The sequence below is a fragment of the Pantherophis guttatus genome, chromosome 5 (genome assembly GCF_059756535.1).
Source record: "Pantherophis guttatus breed Tessera chromosome 5, ASM5975653v1, whole genome shotgun sequence".
Classification (NCBI taxonomy): domain Eukaryota; kingdom Metazoa; phylum Chordata; class Lepidosauria; order Squamata; family Colubridae; genus Pantherophis; species Pantherophis guttatus.
The window spans coordinates 2,315,001-2,340,991 of NC_142067.1; the positions used below are offsets into that span (position 1 = coordinate 2,315,001).

Here is a 25,991-nt window from a genome sequence, read left to right on the forward strand (position 1 = left end):
TTTATCTATCTGTCCATCCATCCATCCATCCATCCATCCATCTACTGTATATCTATCTAATCCATCCATCCATTTATCTATCTATCTATCTATCTATCTATCTATCTATCTATCTATCTATCTATCTTTCTATTTTTATCTATCTATCTACCCATCCATCTATCTATTTATCTCTTATCCATCCATCCATCTATCCATCTATTTATCTGTCTATCTGTCCATCCATCCATCCATCCATCCATCCATCCATCCATCTACTGTATATCTATCTAATCCATCTATCCATCTATCTATCTATCTATCTATCTATCTATCTATCTATCTATCTATCTATCTATCATTCTATTTTTATCTATCTACCCATCCATCCATCCATCTATCTATTTATCTCTTATCTACCCATCCATCCATCCCAGGAGTCCCCACATGGCCTGTTTTGGATGCCAGTTAAGGGCACGGCCTGCGTGGAGACTCTGGGACAGGGCCATCCAGTCCTCACAACTACCGGTTCGGTGAACAAAATGTAAAATTAACATCCGAACCGGTCCGAACCGGCTGAATCCCAGCCCTGTTTCCAAGCTTCCAAAACTTTCCAAAAGAAAAGAAAATAGATGAAACTCTTCCTTTTCCTTGCAGGGAGAAGCAAAAGCAACTGACCAGGGATCTTCAGGCAGCCACCAGGTCCATCCTCAATGTAAAGTTGTGAGTTCGGCATATGTTTAGCCTGTCCAAACCTCCTCCTCCTCAGGTGTCACCCCACCTGGCAGGTATCCATACAGGCAATTCTCCACTTATGACGGTCGTTGAGCTCGCCAGGATAGTCGTAAGTCCCAAAAGAAGTCATCACGTGACCGTAACTTATTTTAATTATTTTCTTTCTTTCTTTTTTTTTTTTTTGCGGGGGTCCTTAGGCAAATGCCACGGTCATGAAGCGAAACACGCCCCCCCCCCGGTCGTTAAGCAAACCCATGTAGAAACCGGATGTAAATGTTTCAATGGTTTATCATCGCTTTTGTTGGTTTTAAGACCCCTAGAGATGGGCGGTGTCTTAAGTTTAGCAAATAAATAATAAATAAAATACAATTATGCAAAGATGAGGAGGAAACTGAGCAAGCATCTTCTTTTAACGACCCCATAATCCCTTGCGGGGTGGAATCTGGGCAACTGAATGGAGCTGAGTGTTTTAATGGCCAAATGCCTTTCCTGTCGCCAGTGCGGAGTTTTGTTCGGTAGATATGTTCTCATTGTGCCCAGAGAGAGAAATATCTGCCTCTAGGTAGGCTCGAACTCACAGCCTCCTGATTGTGAGGCAAGAGCGCCACCTCTAGGCCACCGCAGCACCCGGGAGGAAACTGAGCAATGCTTTAACTGAAATATTTTTAAATTTTCCTCTGAATGTTCTCCTTTATTAGAGACCCAGAAAAAGTGAAAACAGGAGAGAGGAAGTTGGCCGGCAAAGAGGACTCCGAAGAGAAGAAAGGAGGTGAAAAATTGTGGAAAAGACCCTTCAGGTAAGGGGTTACCCTTCGCAGGTGATCTCTCCTGCCTACAGGCGGTCCTTGACTTACAGGCATTCGTTTAGTGACTGTTCAAAGTTACAACGGCACTGAAAAAATAGACTTACGGCTGGTTTTCGTGCTTACAACCGTTCCTTGGGGGACACTTGATCAAAATTCGGACGCTTGGCAACTGACTCATACTTATGACGGTTTCGGCAACCCCAAGGTCACGTGATCATCATTGGCGAACTTCCCAGCCAGCTTCCAGCAAGGAAAAAGCCAGATTCACTTAACGAACACCTGGTTCACTTAACAAATTGCAGCAATTCGCTTAACAACTATAGCGGAGAGGTCCTAAAACGAGGCACGACTCACACAACCGCTTGCTTAGCATAGGAAATTGACGGTCATAAGTGGAGGACAATCTGTATTGTCTTTTCTGCTTTCGAACAGGTAGAACATGTAAAAATGCTGAGGTTTTTACAGGTAGTGTCTGACTTAACAATCACAATTGGATTTGAAATTTCCGTTGTTACTTGGGTTTTGCCCTATTTTACGACCTTTCTTGTCACAGTTGTTAAGTGAATCACCGCAGTTGTAAAATTAGCCACACGGTCGTTAAATGAATCCGGCTTCCCCATTGACTTTGCTTGTCGGAAGGTCGCGGAAGGGAATTACGTGACCCCGGGACACTGCAAACCGTCATAAATACAGGTAGTCCTCGACTTTCAACCACAACTTTAGCCCAACATTTCTGTTGTTAAGCGAGACGATTGTTAAGTGAATCTTGCCCATTTTACGATCTTTCTGGCCACATAATTATTAAGTGACTCACTTCAGTTGTCAAAGTTGGTCGTTAAGCGAATCTGCTTTCCTCGTTGACTTTGCTTGTCGGAAGTTCGCCGAAGGGGATCACGTGACCCCGGGACACTGCGACCGTCATAAATGTGAGTCAGTAGCCAAGCGCCCAAATTTTTTTTTTTTGAATTTTTTTTTTATTTTTAAAACAAAACATAAAACATAAATCCATCATCCATACAATTGCAAACTGTGTGTCGGTCGGTTACAAATCTTTTGTGCTTCCTCACCATATTCATTACTTACTAATTATCTCATTTCTCATATTGACCAGTCTAATAAGCATCTTTGTAATATAATCCTCATTAATCATTTATTTAACGATGGCTTTCCCCTCTTGTTATAAAAAATATTTTCAAATATATATATATTTTTAATTTGATTTATATGCCGCCCTTCTCCGGAGACTCAGGGCGGCTTACAATGCGTTAAGCAATAGCCTTCATCCTTTTGTATATTTATACAAAGTCAGCTTATTGCCCCCACAATCCGGGTCCTCATTTCACCTCCCTTTGAAAGGATGGAAGGCTGAGTCAACCTTGAGCCTGGCGAGATTCGAACCTGCAGCAATTGCAGGCAGCTGGTTTTAATAACAGGGTGCTTTAGACCACTGTACTACCAAGGTTCTTGTTATATTATATAATATAATATTATAATATAATATTATATTATATTATATTATATTTATATTATAACATTCATTTCTTCATCCTGGATCAACATAGTCATACAACTTTGTATTATAATTTTGTATATTTCTACAAGTGTCCAAATTTTTCATAACGTGACCATAGGAATTCTACAACGGTTGTAAAGTGTGAAAACTTGTCATAAGTCACTTTTTCCAGTGCCGTTGTAACTTTGAACGGTCACTAAACGGACGGTTGTAAGTCGAGGACTACCTGTACCCCGTTCCTTTCCCTTCTTTCTTTGATGATTGGAGCGCGTCCGAGTTTTTCCCATTCCTACTTTTCCATTTTCTTCTCCAGGTCAGCATCTGCCACTTCGCTCAGCACCGCCAGATACAAGGAGGTGGTCAAGGGCTGGTTTGAGTAAGTGATTGGCTCCATCCTTCCGGTTCCTTGCCGGAAAAAAAATTATATATATATATATTAAAAAAAACCCAATGGGTCTATTTCCAAAATCCATTCGTTCTTGCAATCTGCAATTTTAAAATTGGAGGCTTTTTGTTGTGTTTCTCATCCTGGACATACATTCTGGGCAGAGGTGGGTTCTAAATTTTTTTACTACCCATTGTGTGGGTGTGGCTTATTTTGTGGGCGTGGCTTGGTGGGGGTAATGTGACTGGGTGGGCGTGGCCAACTTTTTTTTTTTTAAACTTTTAAAAGCATTTTTTCTACAACCTTAAGAGGTTGCAGGAAAAAAATGCTTTTAAAAGCCTCTGACGATCAGGCAAGTCAGCTGGGATCGCCAGAGGCTTTTAAAGGCATTTTTTTTCCCCCCTACAAGCTCTTCGGCTGAAGAGGTTGTGGAAAAAAGGCTTTTTAAAGTAAAAAAAAAAAAGCCTCTGATGAGGTGGGCGGGGTAAGCGAGTGGCAACCGGGCCGGGGACCAGTTCGGGGGTGTGGGCAGCCAATGTTATTCCCGGTTCTCCGAACTACTACAAATTTTTACTACCGGTTCTTGCGAACCGGTGTGAACCATGAAAGTGGTTCTTGGGTGGTGACTGGAGGATCCCGGTTAACAGGTGCTAAGCTTGACTCATTGTCCTCGCGTGGATACGATCGAGGCTGATTTCTGGACCTGGGAAATAGGAGAGGAGCAAATACTGGAGAGCACGAATTCAGAAATGAAAGAAAGAAAAGAGATATTGAATGTCTGGGAAACGGAAGAAAAAGAGACACGAGAGATGTGAACAAAATGGCAGACTGGATGAATCCACGGAGGGAAGTGAAGGAGCAAGTTTAATAAGGAGAGAAAAGAATAAAAATGAGTTAGTTCCTTCCTTCCTTCCTTCCTTCCTTCCTTCCTTCCTTCCTTCCTTCCTTCCTTCCTTCCTTCCCCCTCCCCTTCCCTCCTTCCCTCCTTCCTTCCTTTGCTCGGCCTTCCTTCCTGCCTTCCTGCCTTCCCTCCCTCTCCCCTTCCTTCCTTTCTTCCCCCCCCTTCCTTCCTGCCTTCCTTCCCTCCCCCTCCCCTTCCTTCCTTCCCTCCTTCCTTTCTTCCCTCACCCTTCCTTTCTTTCTTCCTTCCTTCCTTCCCTCCTTCCTTCCTTCACTCGCCCTTCCTTCCTTCCTGCCTTCCTTCCTTCCTTCCCTCCCTCCTTCCTTCCCTCACCCTTCCTTCCTGCCTTCCTGCCTTCCCTCCCCCTCCCTTCCTTCCTGCCTTCCCTCGCCCTTCCTGCCTTCCTGCCTTCCTTCCCTCCCCCTCCCCTTCCTTCCTGCCTTCCTTCCTTTCTTCCCTCCTTCCTTCCTTCTTTCTTTCCCAATAGCAATACTGCATTCTAACCACTATGCCACCAGGATCCTTCCTTCCTTCCTTCCTTCCTTCCTTCCTTCTTTCCTTCCTTCCTTCCTTCCTTCCTTCCTTCCTTCCTTCCTTCCTTCCTTCCTTTCTTCCTCTCTCTCTCTCTCACACACACACACAAACACACTTTCTTCTTTCTTTGTTTTTCTCTCTCTCTCTCTTTTTTTTCCATTTAACTCAATTATTAGCCGAGTCTTTTTTATCACTCTATTTCTGGGTGGACGTGTTATGAGGAGATTAAAAAGTGTGTTGGACTGTACGGATTGTTTCTGTCGGCATTGATGGGTGAACGAGGAACCCGCAGATTGGGCCCCTGTTTGTATGTTGTATGTTTGTATGCAGAAGAGCCCAGAGATGAGTTGGGGGGGTGGTGGGGGTGGAAGAGGCCTCCCCTCTGCATGGATAAAATTCCAGGGGGAGGAGGACCCTCTGCTGGGGGACAGGAACGGAGGGGTGCGAGGAAGACGAGCAAATCCAGCGGGAGCCATGAGGGTCTTCGCAGCAAATAGTGTGAGTGCCGTACTCAAAATCACTTTTCTGTATTTGCAAGTTTCAGGCACAAACGTGGGAACTCGGTCAGTAGCGGGTCAGTGGATCAGTACTGCAGCTGGCCTTCCTGTGTGGCCGCCTGCCTCCCCTCCGGCGTGGCCGATGAACAAGTAAGCTAGTTTGTTCCGACATCCGTCCATCGGCCCCTGCGCTCACCGCTTTTGCTACCCTGGCTTAATTTGGGCTTTCGTGCTCCAAGGCTCCGGAGAGAATCAGGTACTCCTCGACTTACGGCCACCACTTGAGCCCGACGTTTCCGTTGATAAGCGAGACGCTTGTTCAACGGCTCCGTTTTATGACCTTTCCTGCCACCGTTGGTAAGGGAATCGTTGCAGTTGGGAAAGTTAGCAACACGGTCGTTAAGTGAATCTGGCTTCCCCATTGACTTCTCTTGCCGGAAGGTCGCAAAAGGGAATCACGTGACCCCATGACACTGTGACCGCCGTAAACATGAGTCAGTTACCAAGTTTTGATAGATTTGATATTGCAATGGTCGTAAGTGTGAAAAATGGTTATGTCACTTTTTTCAGTGCTAACTTCAAACCGTCACTAAGCGAACTGTTGTAAGTCGAGGACCCAATGGTGGGGGTTTTCGTGAGTGGGAGAGGATCGACCAAAAGCCACCATAATCTTACCACGTAGATTCCACCAGCCTGAACATCCTAAATTTACCAGTATAGGTACTCCTCGACTTACAACCGTAATGAAGTCCGGAATTACCGTCATCGGTTGTACCGTTCATTAAGTGGGTCACCATGTAACCATGCTGGATTTTATGACCTTTTTTTGCAGAGGTCATTAAAGGAATGCTGTGGACATTAAGCAAACCCATCGACTGCAATGGGCACGTTTTAGCGAAGGAAACCGAACGACGTCGCTCTGTGAGTGAGATGTATAGGATCCGTGTCATAAGTAGCCTGGGAGAGGTCTGTCGTAACTTTGACTGGTCACTAAACAAACTGGTTGTAAGTCGAGTACTGTATTCATCAGCCATAGCTTTCCCCCCAGGTGGCTCCTGTGGCCACTGAGGCATGGTGTGCCAAGCTGCAGTCACTTTGCTGCAAAGCTAACCAGAGTACGGGTTAAATCACGTTTAGTGACAGCTCAAAGTTACAACAGCATTGGAAAAAAAGTGACACGACCCATTCTCGCACTTACAACCGGCGTTTACTTCCCATTTCTGGCCAGAAAAGCCCCATGGCAAACAATGGTTTGGCGTAACGACCTGTTGTGATCCGCCAGCAGCCCACGGAGCTATCAGCAGAGTCGGACAGTGAGGAGGCTGGGGAGGAACATGGGCCAGTCCTGGAGTCTGGAGAAGGCCCGGACGAGGGCTCTGTGTCGGAGGCAGAGATGGGGCCAGGGCCATCTGGGAGTGATGCGCGGACTCTGGAGCCTCCAGAGTCGGACATTAGAGAGGCAGAGGAACAGGGGGAGCCTGTTCCTAGTGAGTGCATGCGCAGAGCTGCCAGAAGGCAAGAGCAGCTAAAGCAAAAGGGACGACTCGGGAGTAAGGCCAGGAGATGATTGGCCCCTCCCAGAAGGCTTAAAAGAGCAGCAAAAGCTCTTGGGCTCTTTGTAGGAAAGCAACGTTGCTAACTCTGTTTCCAGTTGGCATCTATTGTTTGTTTCTGAACTTCATGGGGCTTTGCCAGGAAAGGCCTTTGGCAGGGTGCCAAAAAAGATAAAAGAATTGTGGTAAGCCTGAAGGACTTTTTCTGAAGGACTTGTTTTGGAATTCATTGGGACTAAGCTGGGAATGAAGTAATTCTCAGATGTTACAATAAAATAGGTTTGTTTGAGACTAATTGTGTCTTGTAAATGACTAAGTGAGCCTAAGGACACAACACAATCACTGCATTCACTTAATAAGAACTATGTCCACTTAATGACCATTGATTTAACCTCCGTGAAAAAAGGATCGTAAAATTGGGCACAGTTAAGTGGTGACTCGCTTTACGGCTGCCGTGACTTAAAACCAAAAAGGCAGGCTCGATGATGGTCATAAGTGGAGGACTATGTTCAATCCCACCTCAAGGGCCCAGAATCAAGTCGACCGTCTTATCTTTTTTTTTTTTTTTTGGACAAGTTTTATTGGGTTTTTTTTCCCCCCAATACACACCCACATATTTTTTGAAATAGAGGATATCATTTTTTGAAATGACCATATCATTTCATATCATCTATAATTCATCCTATCCAAATATATTTTACTTAGTTACAGTTTCTGCCAAAGTGTTCTTTTTCCATATTTGTTCATCAAATCTTAATTTTTCTATTCTTATTTTTCTAAACAATATCTTCTTTCACCCTCAACTTCTATTTTTTTCTGTTCTTAATCATATACATTCTCCTTAATTTTTTTTTTACTAATTCAGTCTTTATCTTAATATATTTAAACGTGTTTGGGGATGCCTTTCTTCCATTTCATCTTTTTTGTTTTACAGCAATCTTTCTTCTCTTTCTCTTCCTCTCCCTCCCTTCTTTTGTCCTTCCTACCTTCTTCTTCCCTCCTCTCCTATTCCTTCTCTACTTCCCCTTCCTTTCTCCCCCTCCTCCTTTCCTCCCCCCATCTAACCTTCCCTCCTACTCTTATTCCCCTTTCCTTTCTTCCTCTCCTCTTCCCTTTCTTCTGTTCCTTTCTCTCCTTCTCCCTTCCTTTCTCCCCCTCCTCCTTTCCTCCCCCATCTAACCTTCTCTCCTACTCTTATTCCCCTTTCCTTTCTTCCTCTCCTCTTCCCTTTCTTCTGTTCCTCTCTCTCCTTCTCCCTTTCTTTCTCCCCCTCCTCCTTTCCTCCCCCATCTAACCTTCCCTCCTACTCTTATTCTCCTTTCCTTTCTTCCTCTCCTCTTCCCTTTCTTCTGTTCCTCTCTCTCCTTCTCCCTTTCTTTCTCCCCCTCCTCCTTTCCTTCCCCATCTAACCTTCCCTCCTACTCTTATTCCCCTTTCCTTTCTTCCTCTCCTCTTCCCTTTCTTCTGTTCCTCTCTCTCCTTCTCCCTTCCTTCAATCTCCCTACTCCTTCTTCTGTCTCTCTCTATTGCTGTGTTCATTTTCAATTCAGTGCTTTTTTTCTACGGTGTCCAGGCATCCTTGTTTTTCTCTCCCTTTATTAATTTTAATTTTTAATTTGATTTTTTTATATGCCACCCTTCTCCGGAGACTCAGGGCGGCTTACAATGTGCTCAGCAATAGCCTTCATCCTTTTGTATATTTATACAAAGTCAGCTTATGGCCCCCACAAACTGGGTCCTCAATTTACCTACCTTAGAAAGGATGGAAGGCTGAGTCAACCTTGAGCCTTGGCGAGATTCGAACCCTGCAGTAATTGCAGGCAGCTGGTGTTAATCACAGTGCTTTTAGTCTGCTGAGCCACCAGGCCCGTTCCTGGAATATTGCATATATTCCCATCAAAATTCCCATCATATTTTAAAACTCTTAACATTATGTTTCAACTTGTCTTATCTTGATCCCATTCCTTATCTGCTCCCTTCTCCAGGAAGGCCACCTCTCGGAGATCCACGCAGTCACCTTCAGTCCAAACTCAGGCCTGCTGGCCACGGGTGGCACGGACAGGCTGATTAAGCTTTGGAGTGTGGCTGGAGGTAAGTGGATGGCGAAAGGCATTGTGATTTTAAAATTATGACTTTAGTGGTCCCTGAGGTCCGAAAGGTTGGGGACCCTTGCTTTAGAGCCCTCTCTAAGCTGTTTACAGAATCAGCAACTTGCCCCCAACAATCCAGGTCCTCATTTTACCGACCTTGGAAGGATGGAAGGCTGAGTCAACCTCGAGCCGGTCAGGATCAAACTGCTGGCAGCCGGCAGTCAGCAGAAGTAGCCTGCACTGCTCCACTGCGCCACCGCGGCTCTTGTACTGCCCCTTTGTGTTACACACGGGCTTCCATCGAGGTGTAAAAGCAGTGGTGGGTTCCTCACGGTTCGGTCCGGTTCGGCCGAGCCGGTAGCGGTGATGATATGACGTCACCGAACCGGTTCTCCCCACCCGCCCTCCCACCCCCCCTCCACATTATTCTTATCTTTTATTTGGTCCCACCCCCAATCTATTGCTGCCTCCTGAGTCCCAACTGATGACTAGAGGGAAAAAAACTGTTTAAACTCTTGCCGTGCGGCTTCAAAGGGCCGCCCTACAGCTGATCAGTGTTAAAAGCAAACAAATGAGTCGGGACGTAAGTGCGAGGACTGATCGTAAGTGCGAGGACCTTCCAAAAATGACTCTGACCAGCCAGCCATGCCCACCTAGTCACATGACCTCCAAGCCACACCCACAAAATAAGCCACACCCACAGAACCGGTAGTAAAAAAATTTAGAACCCACTCCTGTGTAAAAGGGGAGGGGGGGCTTCGATGGAGACGCTGTGCCTGCCTCCTTGCAGATGTTGGCAGCCCCCCCCTCTGGACACCTCTGGCTTCTGAGCTCACCTGCTGCCCCTTGTGGTTGTTTTCAGGCTGCCTGGAGAAGAAGGAAACCTTCGACGGATCCAGTGGTAGCATCACCAGCCTTGCGTTCGATCCCTTGGTGAGCGGGAATTCGGGTTGTGGGAAAACTCTCCTAGATTTTTACGGGTGATGTGAGGAGAAGGGAGCCGAGTGTAGGTGGCCCTTGACTTACGACCATTCGTTTAGTGACCGTTCAAAGTTACAGCGGCACTGAGAAAAGTAAATGATGTCCGTTTTTCACACTTAATAACAGTTTGTAGCATCCCAGTGGTTACGTGATCAAAATTCGGACATGTGTCAAATAGTTCGTACTTACGACCATTGCAGCGTCCCAGGGTCATGCCATTCCCTTTTCTGACCTTCTGGCCAGCAAAGTCAACGGAGCAGAGCCAAAAATTCACTTAACAACCCTGTTGCTAACTTAGCAACGGCGGTGATTCAGTTAAAGCAAACCATTGGTTCGCTTAACGACCATGGTGTTCAGTTAGAGACCGCTGCAAAAAAAAAGGGGGTTGTGGAAACAGGGTCAGTCACGTAGCCAAGCCATTTTAGGACCCTTAGGACATAAGCTCCATTAGGGTTGTACGTCAAGGACTACCGGTAACAAGCTGGACAACGTTTTGTATTTGACGAGACCAGCTCCCGTCTCTCACTGACGTCAAGTTGTTTTTCCTCCGACTGTTGTGACCTAGGGTTACTGAGTCATTACAAGACACAATTAGTCCCAAATAAACCTCTTTTATTGCAACAGCTGGGAATTACGTTCATTCCCAGCTGAGTCCCAATTAGTTGCAAAACAAGTCCTTTGGGAGATGTCCTTCGGGATAATCACCAACCTTTATCTTTTTTGACACCCTGCCAAAGGCCTTACTTGGCAAAGCCCCATGAAGTTCGGAAGCAAACGAGATGCCGACTGGAAACAGAGTTAGCAACGTTGCTTTCCTGCAAAAGGCCCAAGTGCCTTTGTTTCTCTTTTAAGCCTTCTGGGAGGGGCCAATCATCTCCTGGCCTTACTCCCGAGTCGTCCCTTTTGCTTTAGCTGCTCTTGCCTTCTGGCAGCTCTGCGCATGTGCGCACTAGAAACAGGCTCCTCCTGTTCCTCCGCCTCTCTACTGTCCAACTCTGGAGGCTCCGGAGTCCGCACATCACTCCCCGATGGCCCTGGCTCCATCTCTGCCTCCGATGCAGAGCCCTCATCCGGGCCTTCCCCAGACTCCGGGACCGGCCCATGTTCCTCCCCAGCCTCCTCACTGTCCGACTCCTCTGCCAGCACCGCAGGCTGCTGGTGGACCACAACACCGACTCTGTGAAAACTAAACTTGATCTCTGTTTTTTTTGTGGGGGAGGACTTTGAATTTTGTGTGGTTTCAAGAGGCTTCTTGTTTTAAATAGAAATGAGACAAAATAAATAAATAAATAAAATAAACGGGCTGCAGATGTTTTAGCAGTAGAGATAGTCCTTTAAATGGCTTATTAAAATACTTTAAATGTCTTAAATGTTTTGGAAATTCCCCCATGAGATTTCAGCAGGGAAAGACAGACAGACAAAGAGAAAGGAAGGAAGGAAGGAAGGAAGGAAAGGAAGGAAGGAAGGAAGGAAGGAAGGAAGGAAGGAAGGAAGGAAGGAAGGAAAAGGAAGAAAGAGAAAGAAAGAAAAAGACAGAAAGAGGAAGGAAGGAAGGAAGGAAGGAAGGAAAGAGAGATAGGAAGGAAGGAAAGAGAGAGAGGAAGGAAGAAAGGAAGGAAAAAAGGAAGAGAAAGGAAGGAAAAAGAGAGAGGAAGGAAGAAAGAAAGGGAAAGAAAAAAGAAAGAAAGAAAGAAAGAAAGAAAGAAAGAAAGAAAGAAAGAAAGAAAGAAAGAAAAAAAGAAAAAAAGAGAGAAAGAGAAGGAAGTCTTACAGCACAAAGTTTGATCAGTGTGTCCTCACTGGGCGAGTGGACAACGTGTCCAGCCACTCAAAGTCACTGAACCACGAGGTATGCAGCAAATAAATTTGAGAAATAACACAAAATTTAAAAAAAATGTGTTTGAAAGAGTTTTTTCCATTTACGTACAGCAGAGGGCAGACAAAACTGCTTATGAAAACTTCAGCCAAATGCACAATTCCATCAAATCAACATTTGGGAAATATAAAACTCTTTACTGCCCTAGTAAATAATTTGCTTGTATTGCTGATTTTTTTTATGTTCGATTTTTTTTTTAATCCCACCTTTACTGTTTTTATAAACCACTCAAAATGGTAAGCATACCAAATATTCCCTTCTCCTCCTATTTCCCCCCCACAACAACAACCCTGTAAGGTAGGTTCGGCCTAAGGCGGGACTAGAACTCACCGTCTCCTGTTGATTGGCCCAAAGCCACATAGCCAGTGTTCCTATCTAAGGCAGGACTAGAACTCACCATCTCCTGGTGATTGGGCTAAAGTCACCCAGCCAGCTTTCATAGCTATGGACTAGAATTCCCAAGTCTCCTGGTGATGGACTCAAAGTCACACAGCCGGTGTTCCTATCTAAGACAAGACTAGAACTCACCATCTCCTGGTGATTGGCCCAAAGTCACCCAGCTGGCTTTCATAGCTAAGGCAGGACTAGAATTCCCAAGTCTCCTGGTGATTGGCCCAAAGTCACTCAGTCAGTGTTCCTATCTAAGGCAGGACTAGAACTCACCATCTCCTGGTGATTGGCCCAAAGTCACCCAGCAGTCGTTGACTTGCTTGGCCTTTGAAGAACCTCAAGCAACCCTGAGGAACATGCAGCGTGGAGTTTGGAGATGGTCCTTTGGCCTTCAAAGGAGGAAGTCCTTAGGAGGAACAGTTTTAACCGGACAGAGGAAGAGAGGTGGGGGAAGCTTCCGAGGAGGACTTCAGTCGCTTCCTGCCCCATCGCTGGGGGTTGCCTCTTGTGCCCCTGACATGGCTGGTTTTTCATCCAAACCTTCTCCTTCTCTAGGGGACTTGCGTCTTAGCCGCCACGTACGACAACGCTGCCCAGTTGTGGAAGGTGGGGGACGGCAGGCTTAAGGTGAGTCCATCTGGGGTGGGTTTCTTTTCTGGGTGGGTGGGGTGGGGAGAACCCCCCACTCCTCACTGGCCGAAATCTTTTGGGTGTCAGAGCTCCAAAGGTGGCCAAAGCAGGACCCTGTGTGAATGTGTGTGTTTGTGTGTTCAGAAGAAGGCGGGAGCTACTATGGAGATAGGTGGAACTGGCAGAAGCTTGCAGGTTTGATTGTCCTCACCCTACCCCATTGTCAGCCCCCTCAGGTAGACCTGACCTGGAAATCCACTCTGTGGGAGGTCTAATCACTTTTATTGGTTATTGATTTTATGGAACATAATAGCAAAGTCAGGGAAGTTTTGTGGTATCTCCTCCACCTTCTCTTCTCTTCTCTCCTTTCCTTTCCTCTCTTCTCTTTTCTCTTCTCCTCTCCTCTTACTACTCTTCTACTCATCTTCTTCTCTTTCTCACCCTTAAGTATTTCCCATCTCTTTCTCCTCTTTCCTTTTTCTGCTCATTTGTCTCCTTCTCTTCTTTTTCTTCTCCTCTTTTTCTTCTCCTTGTCTTCCTCTTCCTATCTATCTATCTCTTATCTATCTATCCATCTATTTATCTCTTATCTATCTATCTATCCATCTTATCTATCCATCTATCCATTCATCCATCCATCATCTATCTATCTATCTATCTATCTATCTATCTATCTATCTAATCTATCCATGTATTTATCTTATCTATCTAGCCATCTATTTATCTATCTTATCTGTCCATCCATCCATCCATCCATCTCTTTCTATCGTTCTATCATCTATCTATCCCTGTCTATCTGTCTGTCTGTCTGTCTGTCTGTCTGTCTATCTGTCTGTCTATCTATCTATCTCCATGTTTATTATCTATATATCATCTATCATCTATCTATCTATCTCTATCTATCATCTAACATCTATCATCTATCTATCTATCTCTATCTATCATCTAACATCTATCATCTATCTATCTATCTCTATCTATCATCTAACATCTATCATCTATCTATCTATCTATCTATCTATCTATCTATCTATCTATGTCTATCTCTATCTATCTCTATCTCTATCATCTATCATCTATCTATCATCTATCTATCTCTATCTATCTATCTATCTATCTATCTATCTATCTATCTATCTATCTATCTATGTCTATCTATCCATCCATCTATCAGATGCATGAGATGGGGTGGATCTCTCTCTCGAGTGATTGACGGATTGCTTTGAAGGTTACTGGGGTTTTAGGTACCCCATTTGGGCTTCCGAACCTTTCTGGATTTTTCTTTGGCCTCTCCATTAGACGTCTTCTGTCCATTTCTTCCTTCCTCCGTTTCTGCTCATCTAGGAAATTCTCACAGGACACACCAACAAAGTCACAGCTGCTAAATTCAGGTCCACCTGGCATCAGGCTGTGACAGGCAGCCGAGACCGGACCGTGAAGGAGTGGGACTTGGTCAAGGTGGCATGTAAGTTGGGGGGCAGCAGGGTTGGAAACCCCTCCCCCACTGTGGTTGAGTCCCTTGGCCCTCCAGCCCACCCACCCCCGCCCCCCAATGATTGACCGCTCCCCATTCTGGCAGGTTCTAGGACCATCCAGGCCTTCTCTTACTGCAATGACGTTGTGTGTTGCAACAATGTGATTGTGAGTGGCCACCACGACAAGATGATCCGTTTCTGGGACAGCAGGTGAGTTCAGCTCCAGAAGCAACTCCTGTCCATTTTTAAATATTTTTTGTTTTATTTGCAAAATTAAAATAATGGTTGGCTTTGAAATTTAGTTTTACGGTTGGTTGCCTTTACCGGATTTTCTTTCTGACTGTTAAGGAATTTGCAGAGTAACCCTTGAGTAGCAAGGGTGTGCACATGAAAGCGATTGAGAGTAGGTACGAATAAACACAGTCAATACACGGATACACTGAGTTGTGTTTACTTTCAGGAAATAGTAAGGCACGGTCCAATAAACAGTCCAGGTCATACACATATAAAGCAGGAGATAGCAAAATGACAGTCCAGGGATAATCTAATAACAAAGTCTTCTTACCAGTTGTCGTAGTCATTCACAATAAAGAGTTCTTCTGGATTTGCAAAGAGTAGCATACAGAGATATCAGAGAGCAAGAACAGCAAAGAGAAACAAACCATGTTTCTAGCTCCCTCTTAAGGACATTGGCTACAGAGCTAACCAATCAGGACTCAGTATGATGCAATACAGTAGTCTTAAAGCTATATTGACCCAACAAGGGAGGTAATACTCATTTCCTAACACTGACAGTAAGCCCTTCCCTCTCTGCTTCCTCCCCCAGGGACCCTCACTGCACCCAGGTGATCCCCGTGGGAGGCAAGGTGACCTCGCTCAACCTCAGCCCCGATCAGCTGCATCTGCTGAGTTGCTCTCGGGACAACGTCCTCAAGGTCATCGACCTCAGGATGCACACCGTCCAGCAGGTGTTCAGGTGAGTTGCGGGGAAATGGAGGTGGGGGACCGCCCCGTCCCCAGCTGACTGTAGTTCCTAGACGGTGGGGGGTCCTTGATGAACTCTGGGCTGAGAACCCAGCTCAGAGAGCACCAAGGACCCTGCAGTCCTCCTCCTCCTCCTCCTCCTCCTCCTCCTCCTTCCTCCTCTTCTTCCTCCTTCTCCTCCTCCTCCTCTTCCTCCTCCGCCTCCTCTTCCTCCTTCTCCTTCTCCTTCTCCTTCTCCTCCTCCTCTTCCTCCTCCTTCTCCTCCTCCTCTTCCTCCTCCTCCTCTTCCTTCTCCTTCTCCTCCTCCTCCTCTTCCTCCTCCTCCTCCTCTTCCTCCTCCTCCTCCTCCTCCTCTTCCTCCTCCTCCTCCTCCTCTTCCTCCTCCTCCTCCTCTTCCTCCTCCTTCTCCTCCTCCTCCTCTTCCTCTTCCTTCTTCTCCTCCTCCTCCTCCTCCTCTTCCTCCTCCTTCTCCTCCTCCTCCTCCTCCTCCTCTTCCTCCTCCTCCTCCTTGCAAGCCAACTCACTTCTAGCACTGATGATGTAACCTAGTTGGGTCATGAAACGTCTGCAAGAAAAGAACCCAGCTCAGAGACCACCAAGGACCCCACAGTTCAACCCTGAGCTACAAGATTCTCTTCTCATCTCACTATAATCTTCTTTATTTTTTTTGGAAAGAGCGGAGGGATTCAAGTGTGGGTCTGACGGGACCAAAGCCGTGTTCAGGTGAGTCTTTGCCGATTCAGGGATGGCGCACAATCTTTGATACGCAAAGGGTTTTTGGGCAACGAGTCTCTTCCTTTAACCCTCCCACAGTTTTCATCCCTTTGGACATTGTTTTCACACTTGTGGGAAGTGTTTTGTAACTCACCTATTTAAGTGTGCGAATGTTTGCCCTGTAATTGGGACACAGCATGAAGAAGGAACGTTGATAAATGCTTTAAATAAAGAGAGAGATTCAGGTTTGGACGTGTTAAGAGCCGTGATGGCACGGGGGTTAGAATGCAGCATGGCAGGCTAATTCTGCCCACAGTCTAGAGTTCGATTTTGACCGGCTCAAGGTTGACTCAGCCTTCCGTCCTTCCGTGGTCAATAAAATGAGGACCCAGATCGTTGGGGGCAAGAGGCTGATTCTGTAAACTGCTTAGAGAAGGCTGGAAAGCACTATGAAGCAGTGTATAAGTCTTAACTGCTATTGATATTGGGAAGGAAGGAAGGAAGGAAGGAAGGAAGGAAGGATAAAAGGGAAGGGGGAAGGGGGAGGGAAGGAAGGAAGGAGAAGAGGTAGGGAGAGAAGGAAGGAAAGAAGGAAGGGAGAGGGAAAGGAAGGAAGGAAAGAAGGAAGGAAAGAAGGAAGGGAGCGGGAAGGAAGAAGGGAATGAGGGAAGGAAAGTGGGAAAGGGGAGAGAACGAAGGAAAGAAGGAAGGAAGAGGGAAGAAAGGAAGGAAAGAAGGAAGCGGGAAGGAAGGAAGAAAGGAAGGGGAGGAGTTAGGGGGAGAAGGAAGGAAAGAAAAAGGAAGGAGGGAAGGAGGGAAGGAAAGGGGGAAGGGGAGGGAAGGAAGGAAAGAAGGAAGGAAGGAAGGAAGGAAGGAGGAGGGAATGAGGGAAGGATAAAAGGGAAGGGGGAAGGGGGAGGGAAGGAAGGAAGGAGAGGAGGTAGGGAGAGAAGGAAGGAAAGAAAGAACGGAGAGGGAAAGGAAGGAAGGAAAGAAGGAAGCAGGAAGGAAGGAAGGGGAAGAGGTAGGGAGAGAAGGGAGGAAAGAAGGAAGGGAGCAGGAAGGAAGAAGGGAATGAGGGAAGGAAAGTGGGAAAGGGGAGAGAAGGAAGGAAAGAAGGAAGGAAGAGGGAAAGGAAGGAAGGAAACAAGGAAGCGGGAGGGAAGAAAGGAAGGAAAGAAGGAAGCGGGAAGGAAGGAAGAAAGGAAGGGGAGGAGTTAGGGGGAGAAGGAAGGAAAGAAAAAGGAAGGAGGGAAGGGGGAAGGAAGGAAGGGGAGGAGGGAGGTAGAGAAGGAAGGAAGGAAGGACCCTGATGGTGCAGTGGTTAAAATGCAGTATTGCACTTTAACTCTGCCGATGGCCAGCAGTTCGATTCTGACGGGCTCAAGGTTGACTCAGCCTTCCGTCCTTCCGAAGTCAGTAAAATGAGGACCCAGTTTGTTGGGGGCCAGAGGCTGACTCTGTAAACCTCTCAGAGAGGGGCCTGAAAAGCCCCATGAAGCGGTATATAAGTCTAAGGGCTAGTGCTCAGTTCTATAAATGTTCTATGTTAAGTTTGGATCGGGAGCCCAGAATCCGTTAGAAGGTGGGGAGGGGGTATACAGGTAGTCCTTGACTTACAATCGATTCCTGTTGCTAAGCAAAGCCAGTTGCCAAACATCCCAGTTTTGATCACATGACCCTGAGGAATGCTGCAGCGGTCGTAAGTGTGAAAAACGGTCGTAAGTCACTTTTTCCAGTTCCATTATAACGAAACGAACCGTTGTAAGTCGGAGCTACTCACACCTGTATTTCTGTGGCGCTTTTCTTAACCTAAAAGGCAATCGGAATAGGATACTTTTAGTAAATCTCTTGTTACTCTGCTTCTTCCCTCTTTTCTTGACGTCGTTTTTATTTGGAATTTCTGAAACCGGCAGCCCTGATAAGCGTTACGTCTTGGCTGGTTCTTCAAACGGGACCCTCTTCCTCTGGAACATGGCAACGGGGAAATTGGAAAACCGATTGGAGGGAGTCCACCGGTGAGGATTTTTTCCCCCCCCCTCGGAAAAGTCCATTTGAAACGAAGGTGGCGAGTTCAAATCTCGCTCCCGGCGGGTCGAAAAACAAGACAGACCCCAAACAGGGACCCCCTCCATCCTTCCTGCTTTCCTGTAGGTCTTATTATGGTGGGGGACGGGGACGTGCCGGGGGGGGGCTCCCTCAAAACCGGCGTTTCTCTCTCTGTCTCTCTCCAGGTCTTCCGTCAACGCTGTGGCGTGGAGTCCCTCTGGAGTGCACATAGGGAGCGCGGGACGGTGTCAGAAAGTTGTGTTGTGGAGGTAGCGGAGGAGAAGACGCGGATGCCACGCCTCTGTCCCTTGGCTGGACTTTTCCCTTTGTGGCTTTTGAGGTGGATCGTTGGACGTCGGAACGAGGACAGGCCGGTGGGGCTGAGAAGCAGGTCTTCCTTCGGCCCCAGATTCGAGTCTTCGTTCTTCCTTGCCATGGGGGAAGGAGGCAGGACATTGGGGCAAGCTCTCCGACTCTCGTTAGACCTGCAAAGCCAAAACTGTGAAACCAGGTTTAATAGCAGTGACTGTGAGGGGGATCTGGGAGTCTTAGCGGAGAACCAGCTAAATAGGAGCCAGCAGGATGTAGCGGCAGCCAAAAAAGCCAACGCAATCCTAAATTGCATTAACAGAGGGAGACAATCAAGATGAAGGGAGGTACTAATACCACTATGTAAAGCCCTAGTAAGACCACACCTGGAATGCTGCATCCAGTTTTGGTTGCCACGATGTAAAAAAAGATGTGGAGACTCTAGAAAGAGTGCAGAGAAGAGCAAGAAAGAGGATTAGGGCATGTAAGGCTAAAACATATGAAGAACGGTTGCAGGAATTGGGTGTGTCTGGTTTAATGTCTAAGGGAGACATGATAGCATCTTCCAATATCTCAGGGGCTGCCCCAAAGAAGAGGGAGTCAAGCTATTCTCCAAAGCACCAGAAGACAAGACAAAAATGGATGGAAACTCATCAAGGAGAGAAGCAACCTAAAATTAAGAAGAAATTTCCTGATAGTGAGGACAATCAATCAGTGGAACAGCCTGCCACCAGAAGTTGTGTGTGTTGTTTTTTTTTTTTTGTGGGACCAGTCTATCAGGGCAACATGGTCTACCCAATTATGGGACAGAGCATAAATTTAACACCAGAAGTTGTAAGTGCTTCATCGCTGGAGGTTTTTAAGAAGAGAATGGACAGCCATTTGTCTGAAATGGCATCGGTCAGTGATGGCTAACCATTTCGCCATCGCGTGCCAGGAGCGGGAGGAGCGCTGGGATGTGTGCGTGCCCACACCCATAATTCTATGTGCCCCGCCCCCGCATGCGATGGCCCGGTGGGACCGGAAGGCCTGTTTTTTGCTCTCCCCAGGCTCCAGAGCCTTTCTAGGAACCCGGGGAGGGCGAAAATGGCCTCCGCAAAAGCCCTCCGGAGGCCAAAAACGGCCCGATTGCCAACTTCTAGTGGGACCGGAAGGCCCGTTTTTTGCTCTCCCCAGATTCCTAGAAAGGCTCTGGAGCCTGGGGAGAGAGAAAAAGGGGCCTTCCCCACCACCCCCGAGGCTCTCTGGAGGCAGAAAGCAGCCTGTTTCCCTACTTCCGGTGGGCCCAGAAGGCCCGAAAATCAGCTGGCTGGCATGCGCCTACGCACCAGAGCTGAGCTTGCGTGCCCACCGATATGGCTACGCGTGCCATAGGTTCGCCATCACAGGCATAGGTTTTCTTGCTTGAGCAGGGGGTTGGACTAGAAGACCTCCGAGGTCCCTTCCAACTCCTGTTATTCACCTCCACAAAGCTCAAGAGATGATGGCCAATGCTTAAGGGTCTTCTCCATTTCATCGGCTACCAAACGCGTAAGAGCCAAGTAGAGTACGAAAAAGCTTCCTGCAAATATGCTCGGAAGGAAGAATGAATCACAGCAATAAAACAGAGGAAAATAGACATTTCGAGCGCATCGCATCCGTTGCGTTGATTGTCCATCCGGGCTCTCGGCACTTAAAAGTGTTTCTCGGGCATTACTTCACACCTCTTCACACCCAACAGTCCTCCCAAAGGATGTGAGGCTGGCTAGCTGGCTGTTTCTCACTAATACATTTTCCAGGGGGCGGGGGTGTGGTGCCCCTCTTTAGCAGTTGGCAGAGTGCCAGTGAGCTTTTTGGCTCAGCTTTAGATCTTGGACCTCTGAGGCCCAGGTGCTAAAATGTGGGATTTTTCCCCCCCCCCACTCCCTGCTTTCGTTGAGGTGGAAAAAAACATTTGCAAACCGAGAAATCCCTAAGCGGCGGGCTGACCAAGCATAACTGCTAGACCCGCCCTGCAGAGAAAACCAGTTCTAAATATTAAGGTTTTATTTTTACGATATAAAGTACAAAGAAGAGAAGAAAAAATAGGAAATTAAGGGGAGGGGTATTTTTTTTTTTTAATTTTGATTTATATGCCGTCCTTCTCCGGAGACTCAGGGCAGCTTACAATGCGTTAAGCAATAGCCTTCGTGCTTTTGTATATTTATACAAAGTCAGCTTATGGCCCCCACAAACTGGGTCCTCAATTTACCTACCTTAGAAAGGATGGAAGGCTGAGTCGACCTTGAGCCTTGGCGAGATTCGAACCAGCAGTAATTGCAGGCAGCTGGTCTTAATAAGCTTAATAACAGGGTGCCTTAAACCCCTGTACTACCAAGGCTCTAAGTCAATCTTTCTGATTGACAAGCTCAGCGTCTTAGCCACTGAGCCACCTAGGGAGCTGCCAAAGATTACAGATTAACAGAGTTGGAAGGGACCTTGGAGGTCATCTAGTCCAGACTCTTAAACAGAGCTCCCCAAACTTGGCAGCTTTAAGACTTGTGGTCTTCAACTCCCAGAATTCTCCAGCTGGAGAATTCTGGGAGTTGAAGTCCACAAGTCTTAAAGCTGCCAAGTTTGAAGACCTCTGATCTATACAGCAACTTGTCCTGCAGCCTATAACCGAGATAAGCAGGGATTAACCCCAGACAAACAATCTAACAGAAAACAATACCTTAATCAATGAACCACACTTAATCGAGTTTGAAGACCTCTGCTTTACAGCATTAGAGCTCACTCAAAGTCTTCAGCCCTGCGCTATAAAAACGCACGTAAATGAGTGAAATGAGGATGTGCCCCCTTCACGCCACCAAACCATCCCCCCACCTCCCCAACGTTAAGGGCATCTACAGCCCCACCCCAAACATTCCCCATTCAAAGTAGATCTGAGTCACGAATGGTTGGATTTTAAGACCAAGGTATCTCAAAACTTTGGCAGTTTGAAGAGGGCTGGACTTCGACTCCCAGAATTCCCCACCCAGCAAAGGGTTTGTGGAGGAGGAGGAGAAATGCGAGGTCCTCCGTGCTCCCTGAACTGGGTTGTTTTCTTGAAGACGTTTCATGATCAAACTAGGTTACGTCATCAGTGCTAGTAGGGAGTGGGGTGTGCAGAGTGGAGGAGTAGGGTGATGACTGTGGGGGTCCTTGGTTTTCTCTGAGCTTCGTGGTTTTCTTGCAGACATTTCATGGCCCAACTAAGTAACATCCTCAGTCCTAGAAGGGAGTAGGGTTTCTTCTTCCTTCCTCCTCCCCATTCCTCTCCTTTTCCCTCTTTCTTTCTTCTTCCTTCCTTCCTTCCTCCCCATTCCTCTCCTTTTCTCTCTCTCTTCTTCCTTCCTTCCTTCCTCCTCCCTCATTCCTCTCCTTTTCCCTCTTTCTTTCTTCTTCCTTCCTTCCTTCCACCTCCCCATTCCTCTCCTTTTCCCTCTTTCTTTCTTCTTCCTTCCTTCCTCCTCCCCATTCCTCTCCTTTTCTCTCTCTCTTCTTCCTTCCTTCCTTCCTCCTCCCTCATTCCTCTCCTTTTCCCTCTTTCTTTCTTCTTCCTTCCTTCCTTCCACCTCCCCATTCCTCTCCTTTTCCCTCTTTCTTCTTCCTTCCTTCCTCCTCCCTCATTCCTCTCCTTTTCCCTTTCTTTCTTCCTTCCTTTCTCCTCCCTCATTCCTCTCCTTTTCCCTTTCTTCCTTCCTTCCTCCTCCCTCATTCCTCTCCTTTCCCTCTTCCTTCCTCCTCCCTCATTCCTCTCCTTTTCCCCCTCTTTCTTCTTCCTTGGTGCTTTCTGAGTTTGATTATTTCCTTGCACACGTTTCATGACCCAACTAAGTAACATCATCAGCACTAGAAGGGAGTAGCGTTTGTGGAGAGGAGGAGGAGGAGGAAGACAACTATGGGGTCCTTGGTGCTCTCTAAGCTGGGTGGTTTTCTTGCAGACGTTTCATGACCCAACTAGGCAACATCATCAGTGCTCGAAGGAAGTGGGCTTTGCTCTTTCTTTAACAAAGCCCGCTTAGGGAATTCTGGGAGTTGAAGTCCACCCTTCTTTTCAGTTGCCAAGGTTGAGATAATAACACTGTTCCAAATGGCCCTTTGGGGAGCCCCCCCAACCACTGGACCAGCAACTGAAGCCCACCTCCCAAGGTTCAGTTCTCCTTGTGGAGATGCAGCAGTTGGGCCTGGAAGTAGCTGAGATGTTCTGCAGAAATGCTTGCAGGATCAGGTCCCCGGCCTGGAGTTCCTGCTTTGGGAAGCCCCCCCCCCACTCCCTCCCCCAAAGGTTTGGTTTTTCCCAATCAGTAGAAGGACCTTTAAAAGGGCCAACAGGGGCGCCTTCTCCTTCCTTTTCCCTTGGAGCTTCTTTGGGGTCTTCAGGCAGGTGAGTGCAGGCAGGTAGGTGGATTCATTTGATTCATGCTTCCCTCCCCGCCCCCCCCCCCAAAAAAAGGGCTGGGTTTGACTTTGAAAGCAACTGTGGTTTAATGAAAAATAAGTTAAGTAGGGACTCCAGTCGTTGTTTCTCCACCTGTTTTTGGTTAAATGTTGGTTTATTATTGCCTTTGGAATAAGTTCTATTAAACTTCTCTTTTAAGTTGCAGCTCAGCAGAGCGTTTTGCAAAATTTTAATGCGTTGACGGTTTCCCCTTTTTGTAGTTTTATTTATTTATTTATTTATTTATTTATTTATTTATTTATTTATTCATTCATTCATTCATTCATTCATTCATTCATTCATTCCTAGGTTTGTGGGTGTGTGTCTTCCTTGCCATTTGGGAGTATGTGGCCCTCAAGCTGGAGCCCTTAATAGAGTGGGTTTTTTTTTTCCCCCCATGAATTTCTCCTTTTTGTTTTTAAGGTCGTATTCGAATTTATTATAAGATGGAACCCAAAGGCAAAATAAGGGGGGAAGAGAGGGCTGCAGGATAAACAAGGGGAAAAAAAGCACCGAATACAGTGAAATTTATTTTATTTTATTTTATTAAATTTCTATACCGCCCTTCTCCCGAAGGGCTCAGGGCGGTGAACAGCCACAAGATAAAACACATAAATACAAAAATTTCAAATAAAATAAAAAACGAATTAAATAATTTGGCTGAACAGATTTAAAATACCCCATAATTTAAAAACAAATTAAAATTTACATTTAAAAAGGGGAGAAGATTTAAAAAGGGGAGAAATGCTGTATTTGCAACCTCAACTTTTTGCCTGACATTTACAGAGTTGGAAGGGACCTTGTAGGTCATCTAGTCCAACCCCCAACCGCCTGACAAGCAGACCCCACACCATTTTTGACATGACTGATTTAGTTACTATAAGCCATGTTTAGAACAATTCGATTATTCGAACTCCACAGGGGGAGGGGGATCTACATTTCCTTTTTTGTTTTGTTTTGTTTTGACTACTTTTGAGCCTAAATAAAAAAACCTAGTGATTTCTCGAAGGAAGCGGGATTAAGCAAAACCACTTCTCTTTGTTGGAAGTTGTTTACATGGCCAGCTCAACCGAATTTACTTTTTCCTTATCCATTTTTTTTTTTCTGTTATGAGAAATATATATTCTGCCTGAGAGGCCAGAATATGTGAAGCTCAGGATTGAACTGGGGGGTCCCTGGCGCTCTCTCAGCTGGCTGGTTTTCTTGCAGACGTTTCACGACCCAATTAGGTAACGGCTTCAGTGCAAACAAGGGTAGCAAACATCACCAGAGTCATTGTCCTTCTTCTCTTCATCCCTCTCCTTCTCTTTCTCCTTCCTTCATTTCTCCTCCCCCATTCCTCTCCCTTTCCCTCTTTCTTCCTCCCCCACTCCTCTCCTTTTCCTTCTTTCTCCTTCCTTCCTCCCCCATTCCCTCTTTCTTCTTCCTTCCTTCTCCCCATTCATCTCCTTTTCCCTCTTTCTTCTTCCTTCCTTCCTCCACTCCTCTCCTTTTCCCTCTTTCTTTTTCCTTCCTTCCTCCCCCATTCCTCTCCTTTTCCCTCTCTCTTCTTCCTTCCTCCCCATTTCCTCTTTCTTCTTCCTTCTTTCTCCCCATTCCTCTCCTTTTCCCTCTTCTTCCTTCCTTCCTCCTCCCCATTCCTCTCCTTTTCCCTCTTTCTTTTTCCTTCCTTCCTCCCCCATTCCTCTCCTTTTCCCTCTCTTCCTTTCTTCCTTCCTCCCCCATTCTCCTTTTCCCTCTCTTTCTTCTTCCTTCCTTCCTCCCCACTCCTCTCCTTTTCCCTCTCTCTTCTTCCTTCCTTCCCATTTCTTCTTTCTTCTTCCTTCTTTCTCCCCATTCCTCTCCTTTTGCCTCTTTCTTCTTCCTTCCTTCCTCCCCCCATTCCTCTCCTTTTCCCTCTTTCTTCCTTCCTCCTGCCCCATTCCTCTCTCTTTCCCTCCCTCTCCTCCTCCTTTTCTTCACTCCTCCTCCTCTCCATTCCTCTCCCTTTATCTCTCTCTCCTTCTTCCCCTCCTTCTCCCTCTTTCCTTCACTCCCCCCTCCTCCTTCCTTCTAGCACTGATGTTCCCTAGTTGGATCATGAAGCGTCTGCCACAAAAGAACCCAGCTGAGGCTGCACCAAGGACTCCAGAGTTCTCCTCCTCCTCCTCCAGCACTGATGACATCAACTAGTTGGGTCATGAAAAGTCTGCAAGAAAAGAACCCAGCTCAGAGGGCACCAAGGAGACCCCCACAGGACAGCTTTCAATTTACATTTATTAAATGTTTGGCACGATCATTGTCTGGTATAGCAAAAGTTGTTATTGATTTTTTTTAAGCCATCCCAGTGTGGAAATTGTGGAAATGAATTCCACAAAAGAGCGTGGCAAGCCATAATACAGGTAGTCCTTGATTTACGACAGTTCATTTAGTGACCGAAGTTACAACGGCACTGGAAAAAAGTGACTTAGGGGTATTTTTCACACACGCGACCACTGCAGCATTCACGGGATCAAAATTTGGGTGTTTGGCAACTGGCTCATATTTCTGACGGATGCAGTGTCCCCTTTTGCGACCTTCTGATCAGCAAAGTCAATGAGGAAGCCAGATTCATTTCACAACGATGTTACTCGCTTAACGACTGCAGTGATTCACTTAACAATAGTGGGAAGAAAGGTTGCAAAATTCTTTTAACAAATCTCTCACTCGGCAACAGAAACGTTGGGCTCAATTGTGGTCATAAGTTGAGGACTACCTGTATTTCCATGAATTCCTAGTACCCAGCTGTACTTCAGAGAAAGGGGTTTGAAAGGGAGGGAGGGAGAGAGAAAAAAAGAGAAAGAAAGAAAAAAAGAGAGAGACGGGAAAGAAAGAAAGAAGGAGAGAGGGAGAGAGAGAAAGAAAGAAAGAGGGAGAGAGAAAAAAAGAAAGAAAAAAAGAGGGAGACGGGAAAGAAAGAAAGGGAGAGAGAGAGAGAAAGAAAGAAAGGGAGAGAAAAGAGAGAAAGAAAAAAAGGGAGACGGGAAAGAAAGAAAGGGGGAGAGAGAGAGAGAGAAAGGGAGAGGGAGAGAGGGAGAAATGAAAAAAGAAAAGGAGAGAAAGAAAGAGAGAAAAAGAAAAAGGGAAACAAAAAGAGGGAAACAAAAAGAGGGAGGAAAGAAAGAAAAGAA

The 25,991-nt window shown here is 46.4% G+C and overlaps 1 protein-coding gene across 3 annotated transcripts in view; it reads left to right on the forward strand.

Moving 5' to 3' along the window:
- The window catches only part of ATG16L2 (autophagy related 16 like 2), a 46,621-nt gene that overhangs the window by 19,499 nt on the left and 1,131 nt on the right, over window positions 1-25,991 (forward strand). The window contains exons 6-18 of one of the 3 annotated variants that reach the window (XM_087895710.1): window positions 637-702; window positions 1,413-1,511; window positions 3,347-3,409; window positions 5,392-5,500; window positions 8,889-8,994; window positions 9,856-9,926; window positions 12,796-12,867; window positions 14,215-14,335; window positions 14,450-14,555; window positions 15,172-15,321; window positions 16,005-16,052; window positions 17,960-18,061; window positions 18,278-19,232. In XM_087895710.1, the coding sequence (XP_087751836.1) occupies window positions 637-702; window positions 1,413-1,511; window positions 3,347-3,409; window positions 5,392-5,500; window positions 8,889-8,994; window positions 9,856-9,926; window positions 12,796-12,867; window positions 14,215-14,335; window positions 14,450-14,555; window positions 15,172-15,321; window positions 16,005-16,052; window positions 17,960-18,061; window positions 18,278-18,365 (1,201 nt within the window). In that variant the 3' untranslated portion in view covers window positions 18,366-19,232. Of the gene's footprint in view, window positions 1-636; window positions 703-1,412; window positions 1,512-3,346; window positions 3,410-5,391; window positions 5,501-8,888; window positions 8,995-9,855; window positions 9,927-12,795; window positions 12,868-14,214; window positions 14,336-14,449; window positions 14,556-15,171; window positions 15,322-16,004; window positions 16,053-17,959; window positions 18,062-18,277; window positions 19,233-25,991 lie in introns of those variants that run through there. The other 2 variants (XM_087895708.1, XM_087895709.1) reach the window with 2 other exon arrangements.